This window comes from Pomacea canaliculata, linkage group LG7 (genome assembly GCF_003073045.1).
Source record: "Pomacea canaliculata isolate SZHN2017 linkage group LG7, ASM307304v1, whole genome shotgun sequence".
Taxonomy (NCBI): domain Eukaryota; kingdom Metazoa; phylum Mollusca; class Gastropoda; order Architaenioglossa; family Ampullariidae; genus Pomacea; species Pomacea canaliculata.
In genome coordinates, this window is record NC_037596.1 from 1,678,288 (window position 1) to 1,696,383 (window position 18,096).

At 38.2% G+C, this 18,096-nt stretch overlaps 1 protein-coding gene across 11 annotated transcripts in view; it reads right to left on the reverse strand.

Annotated features, from left to right (window-relative positions):
- Positions 1–18,096, reverse strand: part of LOC112569471 (A disintegrin and metalloproteinase with thrombospondin motifs adt-1-like) — a 595,732-nt gene that overhangs the window by 335,277 nt on the left and 242,359 nt on the right. For 5 of the 11 annotated variants that reach the window (XM_025247268.1, XM_025247261.1, XM_025247266.1 and 2 more), the window contains 7 exons: positions 13,522–13,665; positions 12,945–13,115; positions 12,445–12,588; positions 11,398–11,568; positions 10,313–10,456; positions 8,991–9,161; positions 7,983–8,126 (listed from right to left, as the gene is read on the reverse strand). In XM_025247268.1, coding sequence (XP_025103053.1) covers positions 7,983–8,126; positions 8,991–9,161; positions 10,313–10,456; positions 11,398–11,568; positions 12,445–12,588; positions 12,945–13,115; positions 13,522–13,665 — 1,089 coding nt within the window. Of the gene's footprint in view, positions 1–7,982; positions 8,127–8,990; positions 9,162–10,312; positions 10,457–11,397; positions 11,569–12,444; positions 12,589–12,944; positions 13,116–13,521; positions 13,666–14,622; positions 14,794–15,254; positions 15,411–17,744; positions 17,918–18,096 lie in introns of all 11 variants that reach the window. The other 6 variants (XM_025247269.1, XM_025247270.1, XM_025247264.1 and 3 more) reach the window with 5 other exon arrangements.

Below are 18,096 nucleotides of genomic sequence, written 5' to 3' on the forward strand. Positions count from 1 at the left end.
CCCGGTCTCTGAAATCTCTCTGTCGTCTCACTGTGTCTCGAGGTTTACCCATGGGAGTCAACAGAAGGGATCTAGTAAAGTCCCTTCCCATTCCGTCTGTCTTCACAGACTTTCTGATGTTCACCGATCTGCTTCCTGATCTTCACGACGACTCTCAAGACAGGATAGGGGTTCCGTGGTCAAGAGTGCTTGAACCTTATGATCCTGATTTATATTTCTATGGTTATGGCCTTAGTCGTATATAGAGGTGATTAGTGATGTCAAGAATTATCATAAAGTGGAAGGGAACGACAGTGAAGAGGAAAAGAAAGACAAATACGAGGAAAGGATTGACAATGATGAGAAAGCAAAGCAAGAAAATAATGACAGTAGAGACGGCAGTAACAAAGAAAAAACTGGATTTTGTCGATTTTTTTGATATATCTTAAAGCAGATCATGGATGTCTAGACAGTGACCATTACAACAGAATCACTTTTACTAAAGAAGATTACAAAGAGAACTTAAATGTGTCTATTGTTTTCACTAATCTGCTTAAGATATTCGTATCTAAACACTCTATGTCTAACAGGTCACAGTGTGTTGTATCTACCTGGTATGTACGGACACTGGACACTTATAAAACACTAAGTGTATCGCCAAGCTAGCTTCTATGTAAAGATGTTTTCACACTTTGCCAAGACTACTACTTGCTCTCAAGCAGGGTGATAAAATGACAGTTACCTCTCTACAAGATGCTGACAAATTAAGATTATTATCTTTTTTCAATCTTCTCTTCAAGAAAGCAGTTGACCTGGTGCTGTGATGTTCGAAAGGTGACACGACGCTCCATCTGGCGGGAAACTTAAATATTGTCACCCAGGTAGCTTTTGTGTCATTGATTATGTACGAAGGACCAAACAGTTTATACTTTCTACTAATTTGAAAAACATTGTCTACCATTCGGGCATCGGATACAGACTAAAGAAACGTCTGTAAAATTTTTTTTTTTGCTTTTTGAGAGACACTACCGGCAGTATTAAAACTATATACATATATATTGATAAGTTTTTTGTGGTGCTTAACAGATGACCAGGTGACAATATAAAGAACTCTCTATCTAACAATACCGTAAATTAACTTTACATAGACAAACTATATTTGTGGGAAAGTCTATGGCTTAAAATCAACTGGTCAGGGAGATTAAGGAGCTAAAGCCGAATAAACCTACTTTTTTCCTGAAGAATCAATCGCAATTATAATCAATCATAACCACTCAATCAGAGCCACTCTCAGAGCTGTGTTGAGCTCTTCTTGTGCCTCTTAACAACATTTGCATATTTTGCTTTGCTGTACAGTTGTGTTAAATGTTTTAAGTGAGTTATAGACAAACGATTGTTTAACTAGAGACAAGATAGACTTTAGTAATTCGCCATCTCCATCTTACACCATCTTCATTTACAGACTACTCTTGTACTTGCTGTCGTAGCCTTTGTGCGTGTGTCCCGTGTAATGAGTTTATTTGGTTGGGTCGGTATTTACAAGCTTTTGCGTGGTTATTGACGTCCTCATGCTGAATTTGTTGTCTACATATTTTATTTAATGTCTACATGCTGAATTTGATGTGTACGTATTGAATTTGATGTATGCATATTGAATTAAGTTATCAAAGATTAACGGGAAGGACTGTGCTTTATGTGATTTATTTTGTGACAATTCAGCCAGTCTTTAGGCATCGGCGGAACCTGCTACAGGATGAGATCCCCAGTTTACATTTATAGAACCTGGACATAATGTTGCAACTTATGATAACAACACTTTCCACTCTGGAACTGTTTGTGACATAAGAAATTAACATAAAGCAATTAGATTTTGAAAGAAATTTTTTTAGACAATAATACACACTTGGTTTTTGATGCCTAAAAAGCTAAGTATAAAATATATTTGTATTTGTATGGGAGTTAACTATCTCTTCAGCATCCTACAACGGTCACATATAAAGAGAGAAGAGGAACATAACTTTCACCAAAAATATTAAAACATCAGAACTAAATATAAAGCTTTAAGATGTTTATTTCTCAATATGTCACTTTAGATTTGGGAAATTTATTGGTTTTGGACATTTACGTTTTTGTCCAAAATTGTTGTATTTTGGGTAAAAAATGAAAGAAAAAATAGCCTTTACTTTTTTTTGTATTACTACATACATACTTTTGGGATATTAACACCCTTTTCGTACTTTAAATCGAGCTTGTTTGTTTTAGTTCTTTGGTTACCTTTAAGTAAAAGTGTCGGTTTACTAAGAAGACTTGAATGTACCGATCAAATACTAAATATTCAATTTTTTTACCCACTAAGGTCCTTTCTTCACTACATTAAAAGTCATTGACATACATTAACATAGATTGACAAGGTACGTATGATTTCTGTCCATGTTTCACATTTGAAGCAACTATGTTCAGTAGATTAGAAAATACACTTGTTTTAAGCTTGTTACCTTCACACTTCTCATTTTCCCCATTAAAAATTGATGATTTTGTAATATTTGAAGCTGCATACCTAGCAAAAGAGACCTTTCAAATATGTGTAAAAATTTATTTAGTAAATTAATGTTTAAAATGGAGTACTTGAATGATGGTGTCTTCGTGAAAATTACCAAGCTTAAAACGTTTTTATTAAACTTGCATGTGTTTTTTTATGTATGTCTATTTGCAACTTAGTTTTTTCAGTCGCTTGTTAGAAAGTGAGTGTTGATAACTTGTCATACAAAGTCCTTGAGGACTTCTAAGATATAAAACAGCTTTAAACATGGTCCAGAAGTTAGTTGTAGCTGTGACATAAATCACGAATTTCAAACAGCAATATCTTCCAAACTAATAAATAATTTGATTTTGCGTTTCTTCTCTTATCATTTCTTGTAATTTCATGTTTAATTAGAACACAGGAAGGTGCTGTAGTCACAAAAGTAAAAGCAGCAGTCAAGGCTCTATCGGCTAATCTGTTAACAAAACATGCTTTATCTGAAGCTTTGTGGACAACGCACTGTAATCACTACTAGTGAGGAGACACTCACGTTACATGTACATCTACAGAGAAAATATTATTTTTATTGCTTTAGCGTATTATCAAGGATTTAAACCCCTACACCAGCGGTTCTCAACCTGTGGGGCGCGACCCCCTGGGGGGTCGCGACGTGCCTACAAGGAGGTCGCGAAGGTGGTCGTTTTTTAAAAGTTTCTTATACTGGTATTAGTGAAATTAGCTTAGATTGTGTAACCGAGTGGTGAGGGCGATCAAACTCCAAATCTCCTCTCCCTACTCAAGTACACTGTCTCGGCATGCAGTGACTTCTCACTTCCAAAACTCAAAACACAATCCCCCTCTCAACAATTAAGCCTCCAATCTCCCTCCTCTCGCCTTTTGCCCTCTTTCTCCCCCAATCTCTCATCGCTGACTCCCCTCTCCCTCTCCAGTCACACCTCTCTCTTTTTTTTAAAAAAAAACATCTAAAAGGCACGCATTCAGGAAACGTCCATCACTTCACACCCTTTCCCCTCGCACGTGCTCACTGCTCACTCCTAGTACTCTATAGGTCCCTGACAGAAGGCCATGACCAGACAGTGCGGGGTGGGGGCTTAAGAACGACCGATGACTGCTGCTAATGGCATATTTATCGGACATATTTGAGAAGCTGAACGTTGTGAATACGTCTCTGCAAGGGAAAGACACCACCATATTACAAACAACTGACAAGATGAATGCTTTCGTCCGAAACATTTCGTTGTGGACGCAAGAGAAAATATTTTTGATGTTTCCGTGCTTGTGTAAGTGCAAGGCTGACAACTTGAATCTTGATCAGCTGAAGAATGTAATTATTGCCCATCTAAACGGACTGCAAGAAAGGTTTCAGCATTACTTCGCTGAAATTGATGTGACTAAATACGATTGGATTCGTAATCCATTTCTGGCTGATCCTAGCACAAGCGGGTTGTCCACGGAAGAAGAAGAGCAGCTCATCGACCTTTCGAGTGACCAATCCCTGAAAATGGTCTTCCAAACAACACCAGTGCCAACATTCTGGATTAGCGTCAACGGTGCTTTCTGAGAAAGCAATGAAAGTTCTTCTGCCATTTTCAACTTCGTGAGCAAGGATTTTCAGCATTGGCAGCACTGAAGTCTCAATACAGAAATCGTGTGGACGCAGAGGCTGAGCTGCGAATAGCAGTGGGTACGAACATCGCACACAGGTTCGCTTATCTATGCAACAGCAAGCAGGCTCAACCTTCTCATTAATCAAAGTGAGTGTCCAATAAAATAATATTTATTAGCACCGCAGAATTTGCTTTAGTAAAATTTCATTAACAGTTATACTTCTTGCAGATACGAACTTTGTTCTTCCGTTGCTGATTTCCTCGACGCGGCGTTCGAGGTTAGCTAACGCTCCCCGCTCTTCCACCGACCTAGCTGGCTAAGGGGGGTCGCGGACGTACCGGTGTTCGTCAGGGGGGGCATCACAAGTAAGAGGTTGAGAACCGCTGCTCTACGTTGCATGGGTATCACCAGTGACTGGGTCTACTCTTGTGGTCATTGCATGGTTGCCTTAATTATTGAACACAGTGTGGTAAGAGCTTTAAATATGTCTTCTCTATCACCTTTTAACAACGTTCCTTCCCTTCAGGCTCCTAGTTGCCCGTTCAACCTTCTTCTCGCAAAACTTTGGTTCTTTTTAAAGATGATCGTGTCTGTTGTCAGTAGAAAACTGTAAAGGTCGATCGGTTTAGTGGAACTTTGTGATCAGGGAGCAAGCGACTATCAATGGCGGACGTTTTCTGCTGTCCCTCGTTGGTCATGGGATTACAGTTGTCGCCCCAGGCGACTGTTTCCTTCATCTCGAGTAATCTGTCCTTGATTAAGGTCTGTCGGATTCCCTTTCTCTTCTTATATATATATCGCGGACGGCTTTCCTGTATTCGCCGCTACCTTAAGGCTCAAAGCCCATCGGGGTCACAAAGGTAAAGACTTCCTTTTGACCCATTCTGTTTCTTTGCCATGTTCTGCAGACACCGAAGAGAAATAGTAAGGAGAGCAACAGTCTTGTAGGTTTCAGAAAGCAGAAAATTAAAGCATTTAACAGCAAGCAAAGGCAGTGATTTCCCTTGACACACCCATCAAAGCTAAATGTGTTTGTGTAGACCAATCAGCAGTCAAGCTGATTTAATTTTTATAATAAACTTAATATTTTTAAATTGAATTTAAAGAAGGTTATATCTAACAAAAGTGAGCTTCCTCGACAGATTCTTAATGACATTGAAAGCAGATGTATTTTTTTTACAAACCCTGTAAAGTCATGTTGATGAAACTGTACTTGTGAAAACATGTGGTTGTTTCTGTTGATATATATATATATCCTTTTAAAGATAAGATTCTTCATGAAAACTGCGTGTACGTCTTGAAGAATAATGGTGAACTGAAGAAATCAATGTTGTCAAGTTTTATTTGACGTTGAAGTGGTGACAGGGATTTCTTGGTTTATTTTTTAATTTAAGAGACTAGAGTAATGCTAACATTCTGCGGAATGTAATCTGATTGTTGTTTCTTGACGATCTTCAGGTCAATGAACTCTTGTGTCAACGAATCTTTATTTCCTCCGTGTGTGTGTGTGTGTGTGTGTGTGTGTGTGTGTGTGTGTGTGTGTGTGTGTGTGTGTGTGTGTGTGTGTGTGTTTGAGAGAGAGAGAGAGAGAATGCAGCTAAAAACTGTCTTAATTAAACTTTAATGGGGGTAAATCTTTTCCTAGCAACAAAGGAGCGAATTAAGAATTTTTCAGTGAGGTATCGGCGATCTCTTTCTTTGTCGCTTCTGATTCTGTGTTCTTTTTCAAGGTCTAGCATTATATGAAGATATTTAGAGTAAATGACAATATTTTGTTTTCAAAAGTTTTACCCTAATTTCCGACTGCTTCCATATCATTTAATGTTAACTTTTTGCAAAGGGAATAGTCTTTTGATTATTTTTTACACCCAGCGAATATTTTGAGAGAAAATTCAGTGTGGTGAGTAGTGTCACTCATGCACTCATGACAACGACACTAGACTTTATAAAATATTTTTTCTTGCTCTGTATTTTTCCATTTCATATCTTCTTTTGTATTCCACCAAAGAAAATGCATCAGGCACTGAGACTAAATAATACATACAACAGCACACGCAGACACACTCACGCACATCCGTACACTGAAACATACAGAAAAGGTAAACAAAACACAGATAACACACTACAATGTTGCATATTAATGTTTACTAATAAAATCATCTCTAAAAAGTCTAAATTTAATTCGTTTTATTAGTTGTAAGGAAATGAAGGCAGCGCGCAAGTGGATGTTTAGCCTGTCACACCGTTGAGTCCAAAGCACCTCTTCCCTCTCCTGCTGACCAAAAGAAAACTGGCGAGAAAAGGGTCTGGCAAGAACATTGGATATTGCAAATACTTTAGAGTTGACGACACATGCGTCCAATAAATAAAAAAAATTATATTAGCAGTGTGACAAGGAAAGTAGAAAAAGAGAAGATTGAAACAATAGTGGATGCATATAAGAATGCTGTTATAGTTAAGGACCGTTCTCCCTGATTAATATATTTTCGGTTCTTTTCACTCAGGATGAATGTGTATTATATTGTCATAGACTGGACAGTAGGACAATGTGTCAAGTGGTTTACAACGTGAACGTCTGTGTGCACGGAGTCTCACAATGGAGAAACAGATTACGGATCGTAAGATAAATAAATACCCGGATGCGATACACGCGCGGTAAACATCGACAAGCACCACGTGGCTCGAGTAAGCGTTCTTAAAAGTCAACCACAACACGATAATCATGTAAATTGTGTTTGTTTCTAGGGAAGACAAGTTTTTGTGGATTTTTTTAAATTTGCTAAATGTCGAAGCATTCAAATTATGCATTATTGCTCAAATTAACCGCGAACCGATCTATTTTTAGTAAGCGCGACTCCTGATAGTCATGTTCAAGTCAGAGAGACTGGCTTGCCAGGATTGTCTTGCCAATACTGGAACAAGGCGGATATAATCTCACCACATCTGTCAGTGAAAAGTGCGCTGACTGAACCCTGGGTATTGTTTGTATGTTGCACGTGAAGGTCACTAATACTTTAGTAATCTTGTCTGGTCCGGTAACACACGTCACAAATACCGGGACAATTGGCTGTCATGAGTTCAAATCTCGTGTCCTGCACGCTGTGAAATTTGTTTAGTAAAAATAACTTTATATAGCATTTAGGTATTTTGCATTATACTCTGATTAAAAATAAAATCATTGGCAACAACCTGGACAGGCCTGAAGGTCGCACGGTTCATCTAGAGAGTTGTTTCCCTCACAGGGTCGTCCGCAGTCATTCATTCCGGGACACGTCCTTGACCTTGAACGTGTTCCTTGACCACAAGACACAGAACACAAAGACCAGCTGCCCCAGTCGTTCCACTCTCCATGTCTAGGAACTGTAACAACAGACCTGAGCTGATAAGTGATGTGAACAGATGTCAGAAGAATGTTTTTTAATGTGTGTTTCATCGAGTTAGACACAGCTTACCTACCCACGTGATATGTGTATTTTCTTTTTGATTTCAATAATAGTTATGTGGTAATAGTTAAGCCTCAGTCAAAGATTTCCAGTGATGTTTTCGTAAGCCTACAGCAAGTCACGAGATGATAAAGCTGTCATTCTTGCAGACATTTCACATTAGATAACATTCTCGACTATGTGATACACACTTACTATCTGAGATAATACAGAAATATTCTTTTCAAGGAAGACTAACTTATTCTGACATTACCAACGTTTGTAAGCGATAGACGGTCTCAGTGCATCAGGTAAAAGTCTTTGTCAACGATTGACAAACTCACTGCTATTAGCGAGCTAATGATAAACCTGACCAGTGATAAGACAGGGGATATAACAGTAACCATAGCGACAAGGCGTGCAAACATTACCACAACACTCTGGTCTCTGACACTCTTGTGCTTGACTGGCGTCACCTGCACACGTGGCGCCTGGCGGAGTACAGGTGCGCGTCCTTGATTCTGTTCCTCTTCCACAGGTGACGCTGCATGTCCAGCTGCCCCACGATCCCCAAGCTGCAATATTCCATGATTACAGTAATGTTTTCCTGCTTTTACCGAAAATTGAGTGAAATTCTTGATAATCTGTTACTAACAATCAATCATGGATATAAACACTTTGATGATGCAATATAATCTATTGCAACAGTTTCATTTGTAAAACAATAAATGGTATGTGATGTGTTAGTGTAATGACATAGCAAAACTCTTGTACTTTTCACTGTTATCTTGATGTTCCTTATGTTTATTGATAAGTGCAAAGCTGAATGCCATATTCATGTTAGATTCTCCTAAAAAGGTATCCTTAGCAGATATACCAGAAATACTACTCTCTCTCTCTAGCTAAAGAGATTCTTTGGAGTCAAGGAAAGAAGCAGTATCGATGAATTCCTCAACTTCCGTGAACACAGAGCATCCCCGTATTAGCAACACAAATACAGATATAGCCATAAGTACAGATAAAAATAAAATGACACAAGTAATATCAAAGGTACTTTATAAAATTGAAAGGTGCATAATGTAACAACAGAAATACCTCCAGACACTTAAGAACCTGTCCAAGATCAGATGATCACCAAGATTAAGGTATTGAAGGTATTTTAGGAAATCATATGACAGAGAGTGCTGCTATACTAAATAATAGATTAACTACTGCAAAGAAGTTAACAAATTACAGATAAACATAAACACATCCTCTAACACTTTCATTTTTTATTTGCCAAATCTGAACACTGTTTTAAAACCTTAAAATAATCGTTAGTAAAATGTGTATCCATTATTACTTTACTCAGATGATGTTCTACACATCACAAGCAATATTTAATTCTTAGGCAGCAATTGAGAAGCTAGCAGACTAAATATATTGTGGCGTGAACTTACCTGGACACGCAGACAGGTTGCAGACTTCCTCTGTAGAATTGTTTCCCTCACAGGGTCGTCCACAGGCGTTAGGTCCATTACACGTCCTTGACCTTGTACGTGTTCCTTGACCACAAGACACAGAACATGAGGACCAGCTGCCCCAGTCGTTCCACCGTCCATCTTGAGGAACTGTAAATACAGAACAAAGCTTCTAACTGATATGGTCTGACATTTTTTTAGGTTGGAGGGTAATTAAAAAGCCAGGGAAAAATATTTTGTAGCTTTATTTAAACTACAATCTCAACACACCTGAGTGATTGCTTTCCTTCTGTTCTCAAAATACACGCTTACAAACATCGCCATGCACAGATGAATACCGTAATTATCACATTTATACACAGAGACACCTCATTAACATAAGTTGTGTGGAGAGCAGACGACGGCAGCGTTCACTACCAGGTCGTTTAAAATAATGAGTTGATAGAAACACAGAAAGGTTTACACGTAAAATATGTTGTAGATAAAGCAAGTAATACTAAACACTTTAACTATATTTATGTAGAAAAATATTTTACTTTAAAATCGTCTCTGGGCAACTAACTTAATTGTAAGTATTACCATTGAGGTGTTAATTCTAGATTGTGAGAAAAAATACAGTTTACGACTGGATTCTGTACCCAGTAACCAAATCTTCTGTTTTGAGATGGTCGTCTCTTTTAAGAAAAATATTACTAATACCCAGTGATTTGTTTAATTTACGTATACATTCATATCACAGTAGGTAAGCATTTAACATAATTATTTAGATACAAGAAAATGGAATACAGTCCGCATCGTTTTACGATTAAAATTTTTTTAAGAAGTATGAATGTATAAGATTCTTCATAATTGCCTTTAGTAACATCAACGTTAGACACAGCTTATCTACTGACATTATGTTTTCTTCTTTATCATTTCAATAAACATGAAGAAATCGTTGTCTAAGTCGGCTACTTAAGATGGTGCCAATGCCGGGTGTCGTTACCCTTAAACAAATCATCAGATGTTGAAGCTGTCGTTCTTGAAGACAGTTTACATTCGATAGCATTCTCGTCTTATGTAATACACATTCACTCTCTGAGATGATGAAAAATATTCTTTTTAAAGAAGACTAACTCCCTTCTATACTTTTAAAAGTTCTGAAGTGATAGACGGTCTCAGTGCATCAAGTGGAAATATTTGCTATCGACTAACAAACTGACTGGTATAAACGAGTGACACTGTTGATGACTTAACAGCCTGATCAGTGACAAGACTGGACATACAACAGTAACCATGGCGACCAAAGTAACAACCATTACCGCAACACGCCGGACCCTGGCACTCTTGTTGGTCACTGGCATCACCTGAGCACGTGGCGGATGGCGGAGTACAGGTACGCGTCCTTGACATTGTTCCTGTTCCACAGGTGACGCTGCATGTCCAGCTGCTCCACGATCCCCAAGCTGCAATACTCCACATTTTAAGTATTCTTTTACCTGCTTTGGCCGAAAATAGAACAAAATTATTGCTTATCTTCTACTAACAATCAAACATAGACATAAACATCTATATTATGCAGTATAAACTCTTACAACAGTTTTATTTGTAAAGCAATTATTGCTATACGATGTGCTAGTGATATACCAAAACACTTGTACTTTTGCACTAGATGTTCACTTGATGCCCTCTCAGCTAAATTGTTGATGCTGAGAAATGTTTATTTTTTAGAAAAGATTTCTAAGCACAAGTGCTATGCATTTAAATTCCTCAGACTCCGGATTCTGTTAAAAAAGAATCTTTCGAAGAAATACTAGAAATGCTACTTTCATTAGCTAAGGAGATGCTCTGAATGCAATGGAAGATGGAGTATCAATGGATTTCTAGATATCAGGTAACACAGGGCATTCAAATATAATTAGTAACAAAAATAGGGTATAAGCTTAAGTGGAGAGAAACAAAAATCACCCAAGAAATATTAAAGCTTCTTCATAAAAGTAATGAAAACAGTATAATGTAACAACAAAATGACCCCTGAGACGTAGGAACCTCTCCAAGACAAAAAAAAAAAAACCGCAAAAAGCACGAAACTTAGGTATCGAAAATATCGTTGGACATCATATAACAAGCAGACCTCATATAACAAGTGACCCATAGATTGACTACTGTAAGGACCAGAAAAACGTTTAAAAAGATAAACACCATCATCCAGTATTTTCATCCTTTCGCTGACTAATCTGAACAACTTTTTTAAGACACTGAGTACTCCTCAGTTCGACGTGTATTTATTAATACATAAACTCAGGCGGTTATTCTCAGATACCGTTCTACCCATCACAAGCAATATTCATTTCTTAGGCAATAAGTTAGAAGCTATCAGACTAAACATATTGTCGCGAGTACTTACCTGGACACGCAGACAGGTTGCAGTATTCAACTGTAGAACTGTTTCCTTCACAAGGTCGTCCACAGGCGTTAGGTCCATTACACGTCCTTGACCTTGCACGTGTTCCTTGACCACAAGACACAGAACATGAAGACCAGCTGCCCCAGTCGTTCCACTCTCCATGTCTAGGATCTGTAACAACAGAACCAAGCTACTTAGTGATGTGGACATCAGACGAAAGCAACGTTGACTACCCTGCTCTTGTCAATTATGTCGACAGAAACAATTCAAAGTATACAAGCGAAACATATTGTAAACTGATAAACATAAAAAAGTTATTTATATTTACAGACAAAAGGTATCTTATAGCTACCTTTGTTTTAAATGATTTCTGCCGACTAAACTTAAAATGTAATCGCGTACAAAGTGTTAATAACTGTAGATAAAGAGAAAAATAAGAGGAAGGATATGCTTTTGGGTAAAATTAACAATAGGCTAGATTATTTATCTATAGATAATTTAGAAAGAAATTATTTAAATATGCAATACTTCTTTAAATAAAAATGAAAACTAATCCGCATCATTTACGATTGATATTTTAGAAAAGCTAATGATGTTAATGTTTTTAATGTGTTAGCTCAAGTCATACACAGCTGAACTATTCACTTAATATATATATATGTATTGTCTTTATGATATTTATAATAGTTTTTGATATAATTAAATCTCAGTCAAAGTGTTTCAGTGATGATAATGAATGGCGTCGTTAGCCTTTATCAAGTCATCAGATGATGAAGCTGTCCTTCTTGCAGTCAGTTTAACTTCGATAGCATTCTCGTGTTCTGTAATACGTACTCTCTGAGATAATGCAGAAATACTCTTTTACAGGTAGACTACATTGTTTCGACACTATCAAGGTTTGTAAGCGATAGACGGTCTCACTGCATCAAGTAAAAGTCTTTGTCAACGATTGACAAACTTACCGCTTTTAGCGAGCTAATCAAAAGCTGACCAGTGATAAGACAGGGATATAACGGTAACCATAGCGACAAGACGTGCAAACATTACCACAACACTCTGGTCTCTGACAATCTTGTGCTTGACTGGCGTCACCTGCACACGTGGCGCCTGGCGGAGTACAGGTGCGCGTCCTTGACTCTGTTCCTCTTCCACAGGTGACGCTGCAGGTCCAGCTGCTCCACGATCCCCAAGCTGCAAAATTCCACGACTATAGTATTCTGTTTCCTGCTTTGACCGAAAATTTAGCAAATTTCTTGCATATCTTGTACTAACAATCAAACATGAACGTAAATATCTAGATGATGCAATATAATCTATTACAACAATTTAATTGTTTTAAACAATAAACGGTAGGTGGTGTGCTGGAGTAATGAAGTAGCAAAACACTTGTACTTTTGCACTAGCTGCTATCTTCATTTTCCTTTCCCCCTTAATTGTTGATGCTGAGAAATGTTGAGATTGCAAAGATTGCTAAGTGCACAAATAAATGCAATTTTGACAATGGATTCTGAGCCAGGCAGAATTAAGAAATTGTCGCGTGCACTCACCTGGACATGCAGACAAGTTGCAGTATTCATTTGAAGAACTGTCTCCCTCACAAGGTCGTCCACAGGCATTGGCACCAGAGCATGTCCTTGACCTTGTATGTGTTCCTTGACCGCAAGACAGAGAACATGAGGACCAGCTGCCCCAGTCGCTCCACCGTCCATCTTGAGGAACTGTAACAACAGAAAAAAGCTTCTAACTGATATGGTCTGACATTTGTAGTGCTATGAAGGATTAATTCAAAGAGCCAGGCAAAGAATATTTTGTACTAATACCTAGAAGCTTTATTTAAACTACAATCTCCACAAATTGGAGTGAATGCGTTCTGTTCTCGAGAAACACGCTCAAAAACATCGCCATGCACAGATAAATTCCGTAATCGTCACATTGATACACAGATACACCTCATTAACATAAGTTGTGTGGACAGCAGACGACGGCAGCGTTCACTACAGGTCCTTTAAAATAATGAGTCGATAGAAACAGGGAAAAGTTTACAGTAAAACATGTTAGAGATAACTAGTAAGAGTAAGCCATTTTTCTGTAGTCATGTACAAAATATAAACTAACAACCATTACCGCAACACGCCGGACGCTGGCACTCTTGTTGGTCACTGGCATCACCTGAGCACGTGGCGGATGGCGGAGTACAGGTACGCGTCCTTGACATTGTTCCTGTTCCACAGGTGACGCTGCATGTCCAGCTGCCCCACGATCCCCAAGCTGCAATATTTCACGAATAAAGTATTCTTCTTCCTGGCTTTGACCAAACATTAAGCATTGTTTTTCTTATCTTCAACTAACATTAAAACATGGACATAAACATCTAGATTATGCAATATAAACTATTAACAGTTTCATTTATAAATCAATAATTGGTATAGGCAGTGCTAAGGACATAACAAAACACTTGCTCTTTTGCACTAGATGTTCCTGATGCCCCGTGCTCTAAACTGTTGATGCTGAGAAATGTTGATGTTTTTAAAGATTTCTGAGCACCAAGTTGGATGCATTTTTGACTCCCAAGACACCCGATTCTACTAGAAATGTATCTTTGGCAAATATGTAAGAAGTACTTTTCTCACTAGATAAAGAAATGCTTGGCATGCAATGGAAGAGGGAGTATCAATGGATTTCTAGGTATCCGGTAACACAAACCATCCCCGTATTATCAACACAAATACAGATGCAACCATAATTGGAGAGAAAAAATATCGCCCAAGGAAAATTAAAGCTCCTTTATAAAAGTAAAATAAGCATGATGTAACACCAAAATGCTCCCAGAGACGTAGGAACCTCTCCAAGGCAAAACAAAACAAAACAAAACAAAAAACAAAACAAACAAAAAATCAAAACAAACAAACAAACTTTATGCTTGAGGTATAGAAAATACTGTTGGACATCATATCACAGGGAGCCTTGCTGTACTAACCCATGGATTGACTACTGCAAAGACTAGAACAACTTTAAGATAAAGATAAACACATCCTCATCCAGCGTTTTCGTCTTTTCTCTGAAGAATATGAACTCAATTTTAAAATCATCGAATGCTCCTTAGTTCGACGTGTATACATTAATACATTTACTCAAGGTTTACACTCAGATGCCGTTCTACACACCACAAGCAATATTTATTTGTAAAAGAATTTAGAAGCTAAAGATATTGTCGCGTGTGCTTACCTGGACACACAAAATCGTTGCAGTATTCGTCTGTAGCACTGTTTCCCTCACAAGGTCGTCCACAGTCATTCATTCCGTGACACGTCCTTGACCTTGTACGTGTTCCTTGACCACAAGACACAGAACATGAGGACCAGCTGCCCCAGGCGCTCCACCGTCCATCTTGAGGAACTGTAACAATAGAACTGAGCTGCTATGTGATGTGGTCTGACATTTTTCAAATTTTCTAGTTTAAAGTACTAGGGAAAGAGTATTTTGTAATGAAACCTAAAAGCTCATTTCAAACCACAATCTTTACAACGATGAGTAAGTGATCTCCTTGCGTTCTTGAGTTTCTTTCTCGAGATACACGCTTACAACCATCGCTTGCACAGATGAGTGCCGTAATCATCTCAGTCATACACAGATACAACTCATTAACATTCGGGCTCTCATGACCCACTGGCTGTGACCCACTGAATATTTCGACGTACACTGCTGACGTCTACAGAAATGTGAGACTAGAGGTTAGAACCTTTATTAAATGTTTCGCCATGAACCAACTCTACACAGGACGATGTTTAATGTGACATGAGCCAGTCCTCAAGCTACAGGTGATGACTGTTTGTAATGAACAACATCAGTGACGTTACCACAACACGCGGTGTTGCTACACGTGTCGGTCTGTGTAGCCTCCCCTTGACATGCGCCTTGTGTGCGGCTGCACGGGCGCCGCCGTGACCTTGACCCGTCTCCGCAGGTGGCGCTGCAAGCTGACCAGGTCTCCCATTGTCCCCATACAGAAGAGCCTATAACATTACACTAATATTAATAGATATAATTATTTGCAGTTTCAATGTTTTTCTTACAAAATAATTTTTTGTTATGCTGTTCCTTTCAAATTCGAAAAGAAAGTTTTTTCCAGCATGTATGTATAGTTAACGTCTTGATGAGAGACTGTAAATCGTGGAAGATCGAAGAAATATTAATATTGATTAGCAAGTTTACTTGAAGGATCAAGACAATGGTAGAAAGAGACTAGAGACTAAAGGGATAAATACAGAGAGAGAGACGTTTTGACTATTTCCATTCATAGGTTCTAACCTGTTTGTCTCTTTACTTTTTTACAATGGCGATGACTGGTAATGTACTGCCCCTTAATGTGCCAGACTAAAACACTACTACTCAGGGATCCTAATGTTAAGTACAATAGTGGACTTGTATTCATTTAGTGAGGTGGCTTTCGAGTGACTATTGTAAAGTGTAAACAACACTAAAATCAACAGAATTTTTATTGTTGATTATTTTGCAGGCAGCAGTGGTATGCTCTCAATATTCTCTCTGTCGCAGGTAAATGAGAATAACATTCAATGAAATAAAGGCCATTGTGTATTTACTCTACTAAACAGCTGTCAAGAGTAAGCACAATGTGGACCTTTTTTCTGACATTTAGTGAGTTAGACATGAAGTGTCTATGTGTACTGCTTACTGTGACAAGAAATATCTGTTATCTGTTGATATCTGGACATTGACACAAAAGCACCACCAATGTTGTGATTTCTACAAAGTTGACCAAAGACATTCTTCATTTTGTTTGTCAGGAGTATAATATACTATTACCAGTCTGCACACATTCTATTTCTTACATTTGGTTTGAGTAAGACAACTCAACCCGTACCTAACCTTTGTTCCTTAAACAGCTTGTGTCTAGGACTGTGGTATGATGAGGCTGGAACCACTGGCCAGCGCCCACAACACCCACGTGACGCAACAGCACGTGAAGGCTTTGGCGCCAACACTGCGGACTGGGTTGGGAGGAACCATAAACATCGAACCCCCATTGTTACAACAACCTGGACTATGACGTCAGACGTCGTCTGCTGTCAGCCTATTACCAGGTGTCACCAGCACTGAGAGACACACAGGCACAGAAACATGGCTGACACGTGACACGTGACATCAGGCATGCCTATACCTTCAATATTCCAGTCCTGAGTCAAGTTTATACCTCGTTCTCATCCAAAATGTACTGCTGAACCGGGTTCACCTTATACTTTGTACCACGGTTAACACTTTCCAATCTAATGTTCTACCAGACATTCAACATACACTTGCAGTTCGTAAGTCGCAAAGGGGTTAAAAATATCTGAAAATTACAAATGCCACAAACTGGTCATTGCTGGAGATGAACAAGGGAAACGTTTCATCATCTTAGTCACTGAATATCATCAAAAAGTGAAGAGCAGTCAAAATATCATGAGCGGTTTTTGTTGGTTCATAGAGAGTAGAAGTAAAGTTTCTTACAATAGCACTTCAAGATCTCAGGGTCATTACCACCAGAAACACTGGAATAGTAATATAACTTCATGTCCTTACTGTTTATAGTCTTAAATAAAGGAAATAGTTTGCAGCTTGATAGTCAGACAAACTAGCTATTATTTACTTTCATCAGGGAAATTAGAATGTTTCAATTATATAGAAAGAAACCAATTACTTTCTGATGTAATTTTTACTACTACTACTACTACTACTACTACTACTACTACTACTACTAATAATAATAATAATAATACATATTCCTACAAAAATAGCAAACAATTCAAAAAATAATTCACCTAAGGTTATCCATACATATACAATGGGGAATAGCAATATAATCAAAATGTCAGAATGTTCCTTCACATTGATTTTCAAATTCACAAAAAGCTGCTGGGTATTGGACTGAAGTAATTTCACTTTATGCCCTTACTGTTTTAGTCTTAAAAGAAATAACAACTTGAAAATGAGACAAGCTAGCTATTGTAAACTACCAGAGTAATCAGCATGTTTCAATTATATACAAAAAACAAATAAATTACTTCTTGATATAATTTCTTTAGCTGTTGCAAAGGGCGACTACAAGAGTAGAGACAACGACAGTAGAGATAACAAGAGTAGAGTGGAGCAGAGTAGAGATACCGACACCGACAGCAACAATAATAATATGTTATTTGTCTTAAACAGTATGGAAATACTTTTTTCTAGTCTTATCCATCAAAGAGTAGTAATTAAAAGTTAATAAAGCTACTGTTCACAACATCATGATTTATTTTTTTAATTAAATGCTGGAGTAGTAAATGTTTAATTATTACTGGTCTACGTACTTATGTTACACGTAACGCCGACATCCTGCCAGTGATCACAGTAGTGTGTGTAGAGCCCCCAGTGTTGACACTGCGCCAGGCTGGTTTCGTTCCCCACACACTGCAGGTGACTGAACAGAATAGGACCAGAGCCTTCTCCGTACTTGGCTGACCCCACGGCTACTGCTGTTGTGCTGTCAAACATCACATACAAAGAGAGACTAAGTTTTTGAAAACGCATGCATATAGTAAAACCTAACCGACATGGACGTCAACTGTACTCGTTAAGAGAATAGAAAACCGCTGACTTGCAGATTTGTGTGACTCTTTTTTTCAATCATCTAAGTTCTGTTCACGACAAATACCCGGAATA